The sequence below is a fragment of the Pipistrellus kuhlii genome, unplaced genomic scaffold (assembly GCF_014108245.1).
Source record: "Pipistrellus kuhlii isolate mPipKuh1 unplaced genomic scaffold, mPipKuh1.p scaffold_m20_p_8, whole genome shotgun sequence".
Lineage (NCBI taxonomy): Eukaryota > Metazoa > Chordata > Mammalia > Chiroptera > Vespertilionidae > Pipistrellus > Pipistrellus kuhlii.
Window position 1 is genome coordinate 61,199,203 of NW_023425584.1, and position 15,861 is coordinate 61,215,063.

A 15,861-nucleotide genomic window follows, 5' to 3' on the forward strand; every position below is an offset into this window, starting at 1 on the left:
GGGCTCCCTTGGTTTAAGCAAATAAAGTCCATGCTGGTGGCCTCGGGGGGAAGAAAGGAGATTGGAAGATTCTGCTTTCCTTCGCCACAGAGGCCTGGCATGTGGAAATGTTACCGAATTCCTCCTGGGCCCTGGGGGAAATCCTCACACACTAGACACAACACTGTTCTGTGCCATCCAGCCCCTGAGACATAGACATCCTATTAGTGTTTCCCTCTTTCCAAAAAGAGAAGCATGCAGCATTCTACATCAGCTCCATGAAAAGAAAAACAAAATTCTGCATTTTTACTGAGGTTGATTGATTTTATTATTATTTTTTTTAATCTCAAACCATAGAGTAACTGGAAGCTGAGAGCACACCTCAGTGGGCATCCCCAGGGACCCCACTTCCTGTGTCTGGACTGGGGACCATCTGTTTTCCACACTGTTGTTTCATTCCTTGTTTGTATCTGCTTTTCTTGCCCTTTGCCTTTGTGCAGTGTCTCTTCCCTGCTTTGCAGGGTTCCTTGTGGGCCTGGGGTGTGATTATTGGAGAGGCGGGTTTAGAAACTAAATCTGCCCATCTCTATAACTCAAGACAGCCTTTGCTTTGTTGACAGCAGCATCTTCTTCAGCTTTCTCTTGTTGGTTGACAGCGGACAGCAGGTGGCCTTTGCCAGTCCAATGGCGGGCCTCCTTCTGTATTCTCTTACTGCTCTGGGAAAACAGCCCCTGGGTTCGTAGCCAGCACCTCTGCCTTTGGGCCACCATGCTTCGCTGGAGCCACAGAACTGGTGCGGCTGTGGGACTGAGTAGCAGGGACACACATGAGGCCAGGAGAGCAACTAGCTCCGCATGGCATTTCTTCCCACATAGATCCCTCAGAGGAATCACAGTGTCACATGGACTTGATGTATGTCCAGAGATGCCCTATATGGACCCTAAAACACCAAGGGTCCCAAATTCTACCCTGAATGGATGATCCAGATTGCCAAGTGCATCCTTAAAGGTTGGCTCTCATCTCCCTCAGGGCTCTGCTTCATGCTCCTGCGAGTTCTCCTAATGGCTAACTGTGTTTAGCTGGGGCTTTTGCCAAGATAAAAACGTTTGCTCCAGGAGGAGCCAAATTGTAATCTTGGAATAACGATGGCATTTTGACTGCTTAAGGTCCTTGGCATCCACCCATCCCGTTTCCTACATCTCTGACTTTCTAATGTTCAAACAAAACACACAGTCCTAGGGATAAATCAGAGTCTCCTTTGGTGTCCGAAAGCTCACACATGAAAAATATTTGGGTACCGCTTGTAATCTGTGAATGGCTTCCTGGACAAGCCTGGAGGAGGGGGGTGGGGTGATTAATCCACACCAGCTGAGCCCTGAGAGCCACACTTTCCCTCGATGATGCACTCAGCTGTTTCTGGACTCAACAAGAAAGTAAGAGTCAATCTAAACCCAAAAATTTTCTACAAGTAAAAATCAGGTGGGAAAAAGAACATAATCAGAAATAGCTAATAATCTTAACATTTTCACTTGAAGACATTCTTAACCACCAACATGCTTATCAAATGCCTTCTCAGACTTCACTGTAGACTTTGAGTTCTTTTGCCAACAGCATGACTTTGAGGATGTCCATAGCGCTTTAGCACCGAAGGCCATTTGCTGCAGGATAGGGTTTTCCCAGCACTGGATTTGTTGTGTTTTCAAATAATTCAAAAACTAAACTAATAAAACAAACTAATAAAAAAGACACACACACACTCATGTGAATGTGTTTGCTTTTGGTCTATGTACAGGTGAACTACTTTATTGCATTTAAATTATTTTAAGTCTTCTACAGACTCTGTATCAGAGCCAATGCTCTTTAGTCAGAAGTTTAAATAGTCAAAATGTAAGTGATCCAGGAGGAGGAAGGTCAAGAGAAGACATACGTAAGCGAAATAGTAATCTTTTGATATTTAATAACAAGTATATGAAAGCTTTCCCTCTTTGTCTCGATGAAGCCAAATTAATCTCTAATCCGTTGGGTTGTAAAAATTTATTGGTCTGGAGTTGGAGTGGATGGGGGCCCGCAAGGATAATGGTAAGGGGGTGGAATTGAAGGTCAAGAAGATAAAAAGGCTGCATTTTTAAACATTTTACTCAGCACGTCAAAATGAGAAAATACCAAAGCCCCTCATCTTAATCAGCCTGACATAGGGAACCAGTTGGGCAGAGATGGCGGGGGAGTACATGAAAAGGTTGGCGCATGGGAAAATGAACGTGTGTCTCTTTTTTCTCATCCTGTCTGGTTTTCATAGGAATCTACATTCATAGGGTGTGTGATTGCTTTAAGAAGTTTACATTCCTACCAGCTTCCTCTTACATGTAAATAGAAAAAGGTAACAATTGTCACCGTAAAATTCCCTGAGTCCAAAAGAGTCCATACTCTTGCAGACCAGTCCATGCTAATTTCATTGTATGGAGATTAGGAAAAGCTGATAATAATGAATGGATTAAAAGCTCTTTATCGTCATCTGAGTCAATTAAAATTTTTTATGATGCAAGTTGTTTTGTTTTCCCTCTATGTGATTTGGAAGTTGTATTCTCTGTTGTGAGATTGTGTAAAACCACACCAAAGGTGATGGTCAGCGTTTTTCTCTAATTTCAGGAACTGCAAAACATAGCTGCCTCCGAGGGCCAGGTGGTGGTACTGGAGTGCCGGGTGCGAGGAGCGCCCCCTCTGCAGGTCAAGTGGTTCCGACAAGGGAGTGAGATCCAGGACTCTCCAGACTTCCGAATTCTACAGAAAAGTAAGGAGAGGTGCCCCATCTCCCAAACCCAACTGCCGTCTTCCCTCTAGCTTTAGAAATAGCAAGGGCTTAGCTGTTTTATTTATTTATTTATTTATAATCCTCAATCAAGGATATTTTTTCCATTGATTTTTAGAGAGCGGGAGGGAGGGGGAGAGACAGAGAGAAACACCTATGTGAGAGAGACACATCAATTAAATTAGTTGCCTTCTGCTTGCCCCCGATCAGGGTCAGGAACCTGCAACTGAGGAATGTGCCCTTGACCAGAACAGAACCTGAGACCCTTCAGTCTGTAGGCCAGCGCTCTACTCAATGAGCCAAACTGGCTAGGGAAAGGGTTTAGTCATTTAGAGGAATTGACTTCTGTTTTCCAAGAGAGTGAGACCAGATACTCTGCAAATGTAAGGCGTCCAGTAAATTAAAGCTAAAGTGCTCACTGGCGGACCCTTTTAATACTCTGATGAAAGTTGTATGTTCTTTAAAAAAAAAAAAAAAAGACATACGTTTGAGCTCAAAGTTGGGCAAATAATTTTAAAAGGCTTACAAGCTTCTGTAAGACCTTCTATGAACTTCAGTTTAAATAACTCCTGAGTGTAAGCTGTTACTGGCATTTGAGTTTTTGTATTTGTAGAAATATAAATTGATCTATCACTTTATTGCCCTGCTGATATGGAGTTTATCTATAACGTTTCAGCAGACATGCCCTAGACGAGGTAATAGGAAAAGAAAAGTAGGTTTATTATTAAATGGAACCCTATTCTAATAAAACATTCTTTTTTTTCTTCTTTTTTTTTCTCGTGTGGCAAACAGAACCTCGATCTACCGCTGAACCTGGTAAGAAGCTTTTTTCTATTTTTTCCCCCTTTGGTAACGTATCTTTGGGGTTTCAATAGTTCTTTGTGTCTGTTTCAAAGCCATAAGCAGAACAATGTTTTTGTAGTTCCCTGGAAATGTGAAACCCCCTTAAAGACAATATCTTCTTTATCGTGGGGTCTGTACACTGCGTTTTACATCAACTTCTTTATTAGTAAAACATTAGGTTCCATTCAGACAAGAAGGTCAAGCTCAGTGACTTAAGGCTTTTTAAAAATACAGTCTTTTAGACTCCGAAAGCCCACTAAGCCAATGTTGGAAAAACATCCTCCTAAGACTCCCGTAGACAAGACCAGCCGGCTGCATACTTCTGCTGACCAGACTCGCCAGCAGCCAGACTCCCCGGCATAGAAGTGAGTCTCGCATGAGAGCAGCCCTGAGATAGAAGCAGCACGGACCGCCAGGCATTGCTCATTTATGTGCCCGAAGCAATAAAAGTTTACCATCCTACAAGCATGAAGAAAGTCATCTTGCCCTAGCATCTCGCTTAATTACTGGGTCATTTGACCTCATCTGAGTGCTATGTTACCCAGAAGCATCGGGTCCAACTTTTCTCTGGCCTCATACTTTTTTATATAATTTTTGACTCCTCATGGGCTAACGTGATCTTTGTAAAGGGAACAGAAACGTTTGCCAAGGTGTTTCCTAGGGCAGCCTCCTTGGGACCCCTTTCTTTGGTATTTGGTAAAAGTCACTGCTTTTACCCCTTGCCATAGGGTAGACAATCACACGTGTGCCTCTGCTTCAGCATCAGGCAGATCCTTTCGCGATCTCTGACGTGAGGCTGCCCCTTCTTTGAGAGCTCGGAGGTTTGCTGTGGGCTGCTGCATTTCAGGTTACTGTGCTCAGCCCTGGACCTCTGAGTGTTGGGTCATTGAAAGAAGAGTGCGATCCTATGAGGGTCCATAGTTTAGGGATGCTGAGTAGCACCCTTGGGCAACAGCTGGAGTTGATCTGATGCTTTCTTGTCATGCGTTACAATTAGAGCTTAAATGTGTTGTCAGCACATCAAATACTGTATTCCCCTTCCAAACCATGGAAATACACAGCTTTGTGTTTTGTCTGTGGATACGTCTTTGTATAGAATGGCATAATGTCGGTTCCCTTATCCATGACGCTTCTGAGACTCAAACTACTGCATGAGCTAATATGGAAATCCTATTGCATTTACTACTGAGGGAGAGAGAGAAAGAATGAGAGAGAGCAAGTGGCACCAATGCCTCTTTTATCTGCAAGAAAGTTTATATGAGCAAATCTATGGAGTCATATGGAGCAATTTATGTCCTCTGATGCTTTATGTACAAATACAACTAGAATCTTGGGACAAAAATTCTGAAAACATTACTGGAACAAATTAGGGCTGGTTTTGAAGTTGCAGTTTTGGATTCTGAGTGAATTCATGCAACTCTTTTCACCATTGTCCTCGCCTACAGAGGTGATGGCGATTTATGAAATGTCTCCCATGATATGTGTTTGGAAATCATAAACTAACCATCATCCAAAAACTCAAAATACTTGTTAGAAACTGCATAGTTTAGTTTTTGAGTATGTACATGTTTAAAAGTTGAAAACACTCAATATACTGGCTAAGAAGGAATACATTTGGGTGAGGAGAGAGAGAGAAGAATCCCCTACCACCTCCTTCCTCAACTCTCGATTCCAATAATTACAGGCTGCTGTTATTCCTTGTGATTAAGCCCCTATCCCAGTGGTCAGCAAACTCATTAGTCAACAGAGCACAAACCGCAACTCGTGAGCCGCATGTGGCTCGCGAACCGCAGTTTGCCGACCACTGCTCCACCCTGTTCTCCCTTTCCTCATACCACATATACTCCTGTTTCAGTTGTGGGATTGCCGTTTTGCTTCTAATATACAGTTTTGATCATGAATTATGTAATGAAATCAGTCGTCAGTCGCTTCCTGGAATAATATGACCTCTAGAACTTTCTGAAATGCCTTTTGGTGAAATGTGACAAAAACTTGAAAAGGACTATGGAAGACCTTCCTTTTAAACTGCACGTCCTAGTAATGTATAAAACAGTTTCTCCTCCCCTTGTTAATGGAATTTTCTTATTTTTCTTTTCCCTTTTGTTAGATCAGAAAGCATTTAAGAAAACAGACTCCTCCCTTCCAACCACAATAACAGCATTTGCTTAAAACAAATGTTTCTTGGTAGGAAAATATTTTAAGCAAATCTGTCCATATAGTAAAAAATATATATTATAAGAACTACTTTTCCCTGACCTTAGATAATTCCGCCACCGTTGTATTTACCACACACTATTAGAATTGCTCCTTCCCTTTTTATAGTGGAGCATTAAAATGCTCTGCTTCAGGAAACCTGAAACTGGCATGTAGCACTCAATCCATGACCATATTTTTAAACAACAGCAAAATTACTTTAAACACATGATGTACTATCCCAGCCACTATTTATGTGAGTTGTCATGAGTAAGAACCTCAGAACAAGCGAATGTTGAAACATACTTGTCTTTAAACAGTGTTTTGGCATGCCTGACACAACTAGGTAAGATCATGATTCTTAGACTAGTAGCCAAATGTTTTCCTTACCTTGACCTTGACGTTGACCCTCGGCTTTGTCAGGGAAAAACAAAATACAGATTGAACCATTTACTTTCCATAAATCACCTGATGGACTGTGATGTCCAGTAGACCACTGAACTAACTATTCAACTATGTAAAATATATGTAGGAACTGGCTTCCCTGAGAGCTGGGTTTTTAGCCACTGTTACATGGAAAGGAGAAAAACAGACGTGACTACACTCCATCTGAGACAAGAGATAAATTTTATAGGACTAGGTCAGTGATGTTTTCCAAATGCTAAAACATGAATAGCCTTTGAAATTCAGGAACATATTTAAGCATTCGGATTTTATTACCCTCTTTTCTCTTCCTCTCACATATTCACTCTTGCTCTCGCCTTGCTGGCTTGCATTCAATCTCTCTCTCTCTCTCTCTCTCTCTCTCTCTCTCTCTCTCTCTCTCTCTCCTCTCCCCCTCTCCCCCTCTTCCCCTCTCTCCCTCTCTCCCTCTCTTCCTCTTCCTCTCCCTCTCTCCCTCTTTCTCTCCCTCTCCCTCTCTCTCTCCCTCTCTCCCTCACTCCTTCCTTCCCTTATCCCCCTCTTTCCCTCTCTCCTTCTCTCCCTCTCTCCCTCTTCCTCTCCCTCTCCCTCTCTCCCTCCCTCCTTCCTTCCCTTATCCCTTTCTCCTTCCTTTCTTTCCTCCTTCCCTCTCACTCTCCTTCTCACCCTCTCTTCCTTCTATCTCCTCACTTTCTTCATCCTTCCCTCCCTCTCTTTCTATATTACCCTCATTCTTTTTATCTCTTTTTCCTTTTCACTATCCTCCATTTTTTATTTATGTGTAAGATGTTTTAAAGCTCTAGAAGTAAAACTGAAGTTCACTAGTACCTAGACATAGCGCCACTAGGGATTAGATATTTAGATAAAGAAGGACCTAGCAAATTCCCTCCCTGTGCATTTGTGCAACTGAAACAGGTTTTTCTTGTCACTACTGTGTTATATCTGTCTCATATGTTTTACACCCCCTTCTCTGTCTAGACAGAAGTCAGCTTGCATCACGAAATCTTTTCAGACTGTTTTGTGCATTAATAGCTAAGTCAGCTTCCTTAAGACCAACATCCGTTTGTCATATTACCTGCTCTGGGCTTCTTCTCTGACATTCTGACTTTTCACTGATTGGATCCTTCAAAGACTAGTCTGGTGGGAATGGGGGTGGGGTGGGCGGAGAGCAGAGGAGACTCATTTGACAGCTGTTAATACTCAGGCCCTTACTCAGCTGTCTGAAAACAACCACAAACTGGATTGAGTTACTTTTATAGCATTGTGTAATACCAAGCAAATTGAAAACACACACAAAAAAGTGTCTTACTGGCTTGGGAATTATACATACAAAAGGAAGGTGTCTCCTACTTTCAATATAAGTCTCTGCTACCAATGCCACCCATCATCCTGGATCGCGTGCCGTCAAGCCCACATTTGATTCTGTGATTCAAAATGTGAAATAGGTTACACTTTGTTAAATGTGTTAGGGTGCCGAGTTGCAGGAGTGCAGTGGTGAGGGTGTTTGTTGAGATTGTACATAGTGAAGAACGTAATTCAAATCCAGGTTCTGATGGTGGGTAAAACAACAGTGAGCTGTATAAAAACTCTGTTTCCCATACTGTGACAAGGTACCCCAGGGTGCAACACTTAACTGGTGGAGGTGCCTTACTGTTGTGATACTCAACTTCTGATAAATATAACTACTAGTTTCAAATAGTTCAGAGTTTCAAGGTTAGATGAAATGCTTAAATATGTTCCTGAATTTCATTCTCCATTCTTTTCCATGACATTACCGTATTTTTCGGACCATAAGACGCACTTTTTTCCCCCCAGAAGTGGGGGGAAAAATTCCCTGCGTCTTATGGTCCAAATATAGCCTACACATATACTTTTAAAAAAAAAGTTTTTTTACTTGTCCGGCTTTGTGTGGTCTCTGTGTGCTTGCCCGGCTCTAAAGTGGTTCTAAATGCTGCTGTTTACTTTACAGGGTTGATTACATGTGTTTATGACTGTGATGTTGGGTTTTAATGCACATAAAATATTTTAGGACACTATTTGTTTCAGAATCTTTTTTTCTTCATTTCCCTTCTCTAAAAACTGGTGCGTCTTATGGCCCGGTGCATCTTATGGTCCAAAAAATACGGTATATCTTTGTGAAGCTGAGGTAACAGTTTATGTGTATGTGGTAACAAGTAAGTACCACATGAAAATCAACATGGAACATGAAATGAAGCTGCCATGTTCATTATGATTCTGAGAAGGGTTGTGCAGAATCCAATAGGTGCACACATCCATTAGAAAGTACGTACTTGTGCTTATTTAGGAATAAGATAATAACCATTTCTTTACATTTATGTGTACGTTTTTTTTTTTTCTTAAGACCTAAATACTTAAATTTTTTGGAGATAACTTCTTAACAAATGAAGCGTTAGGTATATCACTTGGTTTGGAGCACCTAAAAACGTTACCAAGATACTTAGCATTCCATGGACCAATACATTTTGGTTAAATTTCTGAGGCTAGACGAGAAAGACCCATGTGAGTATATACCAACAGAAAATGGAGAAACACTTAGAATTTTAAATGTTCCTACTTCCCATCTTCCTCCTACATACCCTTCTAGAAGGCTGGCTGGCCTGTGAACTCTTCCTCTCCTGCAGAGTGGAGGACTCTTTTCTGGGCAATCTGAACATCCCAAGAGAAAAAAAATCTATGTGTAACAGTATGGGAGTTTCTCCTGAAAAGAGTCCAGATTGTGCTAATAGGAAAGCCAAAGTTTCTCTCTAGTGCTCAGAGCTTCTAAGCAACTCACCTCCATCTTAGATTGGAAAAGATGAAAGATGTCTGAAGAAATCTCTATTATAGATGCTGCAGAAGAAACAAGCAACTTCCCTAAATAGAAACTTGGAGAAAACAGACTTGCAAAGAGAAGAAAACAAATGAACACTCTCCTCAGAGAGACAAGAAAATCAGGGCATCCAAGAAGTAAACATAAAAAGGAAGGAGGAAGGAGAAAGGAAGGAACGTTCGGAAAACAAAAAGTTCTTGGAATGAAAAAGTTGGTGGCAGACATAAAAGTAGAGGAGATGTTCCAGATTAAACCAGGAAGATCAAGAGAAGTGATATAAGAGAAAAGGTGAGAACATTAACGATACTAGAGAACCTGCCGGGTTGACTAGACCGGCATCCTTGAGATTCCAGGAGGAGAGGACAAGGGGAGAGATGTTGATGAAATTTGTTTTGTGTTTTTTTTTTTATATCCACAAACTGAAGGATATCAGTTTCCAGGTTGAAAGGATCCACTGAGTCAGGATATATGAAAAGAAATCCACAGCAGTGTGCTTTGTTGTGAAATTCAGTGACAAGGAGATGATTCTACTAGTGTCCAGTGATAAATATCGAGTCACCTATAAACGAACAAGATCAGAATGATTTAGGACTTCTCAGCAATTATATTAAACACAAAGAGATAATTAAGCCAAGCCTTTCAAATTATGAAGTAAAATTACCTCTAATTAAAAATTCTGTACCCAGCCTAACTTTTAATTTAATATGATGATGTGATCGATATTTTTCAACCTTGCAAGGTCTCTGAGATTTTTATCCACAACCCGTAGGATGTACAATACTTCACCACAGCAAGAGCATTCATCCAGAAAGAGCAAGGTGTGGGGATAAGAAGCAGGAACTCAAGTGCAGGTCAGAGGCAGCCCCAGAGGCTAATAGTTGTATGTCAGGAATGGGGGACAAGTCCAGATTGGATCAGTGTGACTCATGAGACTGATACATGGTGGCTTTCATTACCACGAGCTCATTGCCACTGCTCCATCTTTTGCCCTGGTGACAGAATGGGAGGGTGGTAACCCTGACCCAAATTCTTGCCTCTACTTGCCTTGCTCTGCTTTCCCTTCCATACACTGCCTCCTGGATTAGCTGAGAGCAACCCTGCCTCACAAGTGTTCTATTTGAATGGTGCTGAGGTCTGGAAGTTAGCCATGTAGATCTCAAAAACAAAGTATGGGGACACCCACTCCACCAACTCCTGCCCACACTTAGCTCTGCCAGATGTCCCCACTGAGCCTTAATATTTCCCAGTGATGACCTCTATGGGGCTTTTGTAAACTCACAGGGAAGTTGAAGCCAATATATTTCCCTAGATAGTTTCTGGGGGCTTTTTTCTAACAGGAATAGTTTGCTTTTTCTTTATACAACATTTATGCCTGTTACTCAATCTTTTTTTTAAGTTTGTGGAATTAAAATATTATTTCATTTTTAAAAACACATTTTGAAGGATATATATATATGTGGTAAACACATAAAGAAAATCAAAGAATGATGATCTCAAAAGGAGAAGGGCCCTGGCCAGTGTGAGTTGGTTGGAGCGTTGTCACATAAGCCAAAAGGTTTCTGGTTTGACTCCTGGCCAGGGTACTTACTCAGGTTGCAGGTTCGATCCCTAGTTGGGGTGCATGTGGGAGACAACCAATCATTGTTTCTGACATTGATTTCTCTCTTTCTCAATCTCTCTCCCTTCTTCCTTCGCTCTCTCCTTTCCTCCTTATTTTCGGGTGAGGATTTAAAAGAAAAATGAAGAAAGATGTACTTGGGGAGGCATACAGGGAATTCCTAAAGTATTGGTAATATCTTATTTCTTAGCCTTGATGAGTCCACAGGGACTCATCTCATGGCTATTCCTTAAACTGTATATTTTCAATATGTTTCTCTATATGATACAGTTCACAACTTTTTAAAAACCCTTTATAAAACTTTATACAAGTCTTGGATTTAATCACGCAGAATTACATCTTATTGATTTTAGCTCAGAGTTCTTTGTTATCAGTGCTGTTAGCCAAACCATGTGATTTAGAATAAAAAACTGGGTTTCTCTTAAGTAAGGTTTGTCCCTCCACCCCACAGAAAAGCTGTGAAGGAAGAGGTTTATGAAAATGTCCCTTTATGACCCAGGGGACCTAGTAATATCCTTGCTGCCTCATCTTTTTATGAGTTGTCTGCAAGCAAACTAGTTTTGTAATATATATTTAACCAAGTGTTTAGTCTGCCTATGGACTTGAATGAAGTTCAGGGTTGACTTCTGGGAGATATTGATGTGATTAAGTAATTTTTAGGTAACTATGAACAAACAGAATTTATCACCAGCAACAATAGTTTCCAATTTAGTAATTTATTATATCCCTGCAGATAAAAATCTTTCACTTGGGAAAATTGAATTAAAATGGATCATCATTACCATCATTAATAATTTTAAAGTTTCCATTTAAATGAGAGGCAGTTCTTTTAGTACAAATACGTAGGCTTCTAACTCCCTTTATTTGATATAAGCAGTCATTTCCTGGTTTCCATTCCTCACCAAAATGTATTTTACAGATGTGGTGGGGGTCTTTGTCTAAGTAAGATGCTACCAGATGAAAATGCAATATTACAACCTGGCTCATCTCATTTCCTTCTGGCTTTCTTCATGTTCATAATGTCAGAACCATACAGCTATGATACTGCTTTCTAGCAACAAAATGTGAGCCTACTATCACTTTTTGAGGACATTTTCCAAAGAAAAGAAGCTAAACAACCTTTGGGAACATTGGATTAAAACTTTTTCTGGTAAATGTTATTTAGGTATAGCAGTGTGCGGAGATCATACAAAGAACATCTCAGTGCTTTTTAATTTTTCCCTATTCTGTAAGTTTGTAACCTCTAGATATTTGGTTGGCCATTAACTTTATTCTTGTGCATACTACCTTCTCTTATGCGATTGCCTAAAAATGTATAGGAAGTGAAATTTGTTTAATCACATTTGAAACACAAAGGAAGCTTGTAGGAAAATAAGTCTTATTGAGAATGTCTTTAGAAAACCTATTTTGTAAAGCAAATGTTTATTCAGCTTCCCCCCCCAATCTAAATTTTATCCATATGTTACTAAAAAATATTTATGGGGAGCTGAGAATATATCAGAAACAAAACAAATGCTTTTTAAAAAAAATTTATTTATGAGGTCATAACAGTTTAACAAGTGCTTTCTGCTTTCACAGAGGTTACACTCTAGTCAAGGAATCAGGAACTGTTACACAACAAATTATTTAGTTATAGTTGTGATAGACGTCTCCAAGGAAACTTTGCCATGGATGTGACCAAGTCTAACCAAGAAAGAATTGTCCGAGAAGGTAATGTTTAGGTGGAAATGTGAGGCTGAGTAAGAGAGTATTAAGTGCTTTGGAAGCAGAGCTTACGAGTGGATAAAAAAAAGTGGTACGTTTATACCATGGAATACTATGCAGAGGTGAAAAGAAGGCTCTCTTGCCATTTGAGGTAGGGTGGAGGGACCTAGAGAGTACAATGCTAAGTGAAATAAGCTAGCCAGAGAAAGACAACTATCACATGATCTCACTCATATGTGGAATCTAATGAGCAAAATAAACTGACAAAACGGGTCCAGAGACATGTAAGCCACCAACAAACTGACCATCTCAGAGGAAGGGGGCTAGACGAGATTAAACAGAGAACTTATATGCATATATGCATAACCCATGGACACAGACAATAGCGAGATGAAGGCCTAGTGAGAGAGTGGGACTGGGGAGAAGGGGGTCAATGGGAGATGAGGGGGAAGGGGACATTTATAATACTTTCAAGAATACAAAGAAATTTTAAAAAAACAAAACTCAAAGAATGTGTCTTCTCCAGGGTTGGTCCAGTAAGTCCAAAGCTCAAAACAAAAGAAGGTGAACAGTACATAAGGAACCTAGCATGATACAGGGCCTGATCATTTAGGGCTTTATGGCCACATGAAGGGTTTTTCATTTATCTTCAAAGTCATACACTGAGTGTCCAGATTATTATGACCTCTGAATTCATAAGAATCTGGCCACTCAGAGTATAAATATACATATTAGAGGCCCAGTGCATGAATTTGTGCATGGGTGGGGTATGGCCAGGGGGAGGGAACATGGGTGATTGGCCAGCCTGCCTGCTGGTCAAACTCCTGGTCAAGGGGACAATTTACAATTTAGCCTTTTATTATAAAGGATATATACTGAGTGGCCAGATTATTATGCATTCAGAGATCATACAAATTGTATATTTTGAGGTTTTCTTGAAACAGCATACCTAAAAAAATAAAAAAATTAAAAAAATCACAAAATTATGGAAAATATGGGAAAGAACTCTGTGAGTTGTCAAGATCCTCACTCCAAAATTGCTTTACTTTACCCCTGAAGAGTTTGTCTTTTTAAATATAGGTTTCAAGACATGGAAGCATGTCTATCTTTACAATGAAAGCATTCGCAGGCATTGAACTTTTGTTCAGTGTCTCCAAAACTCTGCCTTTTGAGGTAAATAGGTGAGAGAAGACCTTCCTGGGGGGATCAAGCCCCAGGAAGATGGATGGAGTGGGGCTGGAGGCAGCTGCTGCCTGGGCAGGAAGCTTGGAGGTGATGCTGAAAGCTGGGGAGGCTTCACGGCTCCCAGCATCATCTGCTACGAGGAAACAAAGGTGACCTACTTCTGCCTGAAGCCCATCTTTCAGAGGCCTGTGAATATGTGAGGGTTCCCCACCCCCCAAAAAAATTCTAATAAGATTGGGCTGTTCATTTCTTCAGATATTAGCATGTCTACTTTCCATTGCATTTTGGCTTATATCCTATGCCGATGTGTCTTGTATCTTGGAGGACACAGAGCCCATCATCTCCTTGTACAGATGAATTTCTAGTGAATTATTTGGATAGTGAGAGCAATTAAACGTTCAGATTCAGGAAACTCCTTGTTTCCCATGATAAATTTCTCATTACCTCATTTCACATCGGGTTCCTGTGTCCTAGACAAGGAAGCAAAGAGCATACTTGTGGGAGGCTGGATGCCTACCTCAGCATTTTGGCTTTGACATTAATTAGCCAAGACCTTGTGAGAATTCCTTTGACATCACCTGAGGAAATGAGGGATTTGAGCTAGTCAGTCTTTAACATCCTTCACTAATCTAAGTTTTATGTACCCTTCTCTGGCTAAATACACTTTTAACTCATTCTGTAACCTTAGGCACTCAATTTAAAAATTTCCACTCTCTTGTAACTTTCCAGATACATCTCACTGTGAAGGTCCAACTTGAATTATTTTCACACTTTCTATCTTCTTCAATTGGAAAGCCAAGAACTGTGTATAGCATAGTTAATATATATATGTATATATATATTACCTCATGCTCTGTAATTCCATTGTTTTCCTTCTTTTTAGTAACCTTTAAATCAAATAAGTGTGTATTTTAAATGTATTAGCACTTGCCAAACGTTTACCTAAAAACCCTTCTTTTTTTCCTTTTTTTAAGATTAATTTTACTAAGGTAATATTGGTTAATAATATTTTATAAATTTCAGGTGTGTGATATTTTAATTCAAAATTTGTGAATTCTATTGCATGATCAACCCCCAAAGACTAGATTCCTTCTGTCAACAAATGTTGGAACCCCATTACCTTCCCCGCACTCCTCTCCCTCACCCTTCCCCCCTCCCCTCTTCCTCTTTGTTAACTACTATTCTGTTTTCTGTACCTGTGAGTTTCTTATTTGTTGTGTTAGTTCATTTGTTGCATTTTTGGTTTCATATTCCACATAAGTAATATTATATGGCTTTTGTTCTTTTTCTGTCTGACTTATTTCACTTAGCATACATTCTCGCAAGATCCATATTACTGCAAATGGCAGTATCTCATCTTTTTTATGGCTGAATCATATTCCATTTTGTATATGTACTGCATCTTCGTTGTCCATTCATTCGCCTGTGACATTTAAGTTGTTTCTATGTCTTGGCTATCGGAAATAGTGCTACAATGAACGTAAGGATACAGATATCTTCATGAATTAGTGTTTTCATATTTTTTTGAAAAACCCTTTTCTTAACATGCCAAGTACCTAGATTTACTGATATCTATGAGCCAGGGACTGTGCTTGGTCCTATGGGGACTCATGCAAGTGGATGATAAGCACCATTATTTTAAAGTAAAATAAAGTAGAATGCAAAATAATAGCATACACTTTATATAAGAAGTTTATTGTTTTGTGGGGGTTTTCTGGGGACTCTGGTTTTCTCCCACATCCCAAAGATGTGAATGTCTCCATTGTCCCAGTCTGAGAGAGAGAGTGTGTGTGGTTGTGAGTGCCCTGTGATGGATGGCCATCCTGTCCATGGTGGTCTCCTATCTGGCTCCCTGAGTTGGTGGGAGACGCTCTGCCTGCCCATGACCCTACACTGGAGTAAGTGGATTAGAAAATAATAATCTTATTTTTTGTCATCTTTCTTAAATGTATGTTTAGCTCCCATTTATTTTAATGTTTAATATTAGAAATGTTTGGGGTCCTGATTTAGAAGCTTGGCAATGTTTTGTATTTAGAAATATGCCATAAAAATTTAACTCTTACTTATATCAGTTAGTCCCATGGTCGGCAAACTGCGGCTTGCGAGCCACATGTGACTCTTTGGCCCTTTGAGTGTGGCTCTTCCACAGAATACCTCGGCCTGGGCAAGTCTATTTTGAAGAAGTGGTGTTCAAAGAAATTTAAGTTTAAAAAATTTGGCTCTCAAAAGAAATTTCAATTGTACTGTTGATATTTGGCTCTGTTGACTAATGAGTTTGC

The 15,861-nt window shown here is 40.2% G+C and overlaps 1 protein-coding gene across 6 annotated transcripts in view; it reads left to right on the plus strand.

Moving 5' to 3' along the window:
- The window catches only part of PALLD (palladin, cytoskeletal associated protein), a 375,164-nt gene that overhangs the window by 173,954 nt on the left and 185,349 nt on the right, over positions 1 to 15,861 (plus strand). For all 6 annotated transcript variants that reach the window (XM_036425035.2, XM_036425040.2, XM_036425034.2 and 3 more), the window contains exons 6-7: positions 2,627 to 2,768; positions 3,579 to 3,602. In XM_036425035.2, coding sequence (XP_036280928.1) covers positions 2,627 to 2,768; positions 3,579 to 3,602 — 166 coding nt within the window. The remainder of the gene's footprint in view (positions 1 to 2,626; positions 2,769 to 3,578; positions 3,603 to 15,861) is intronic.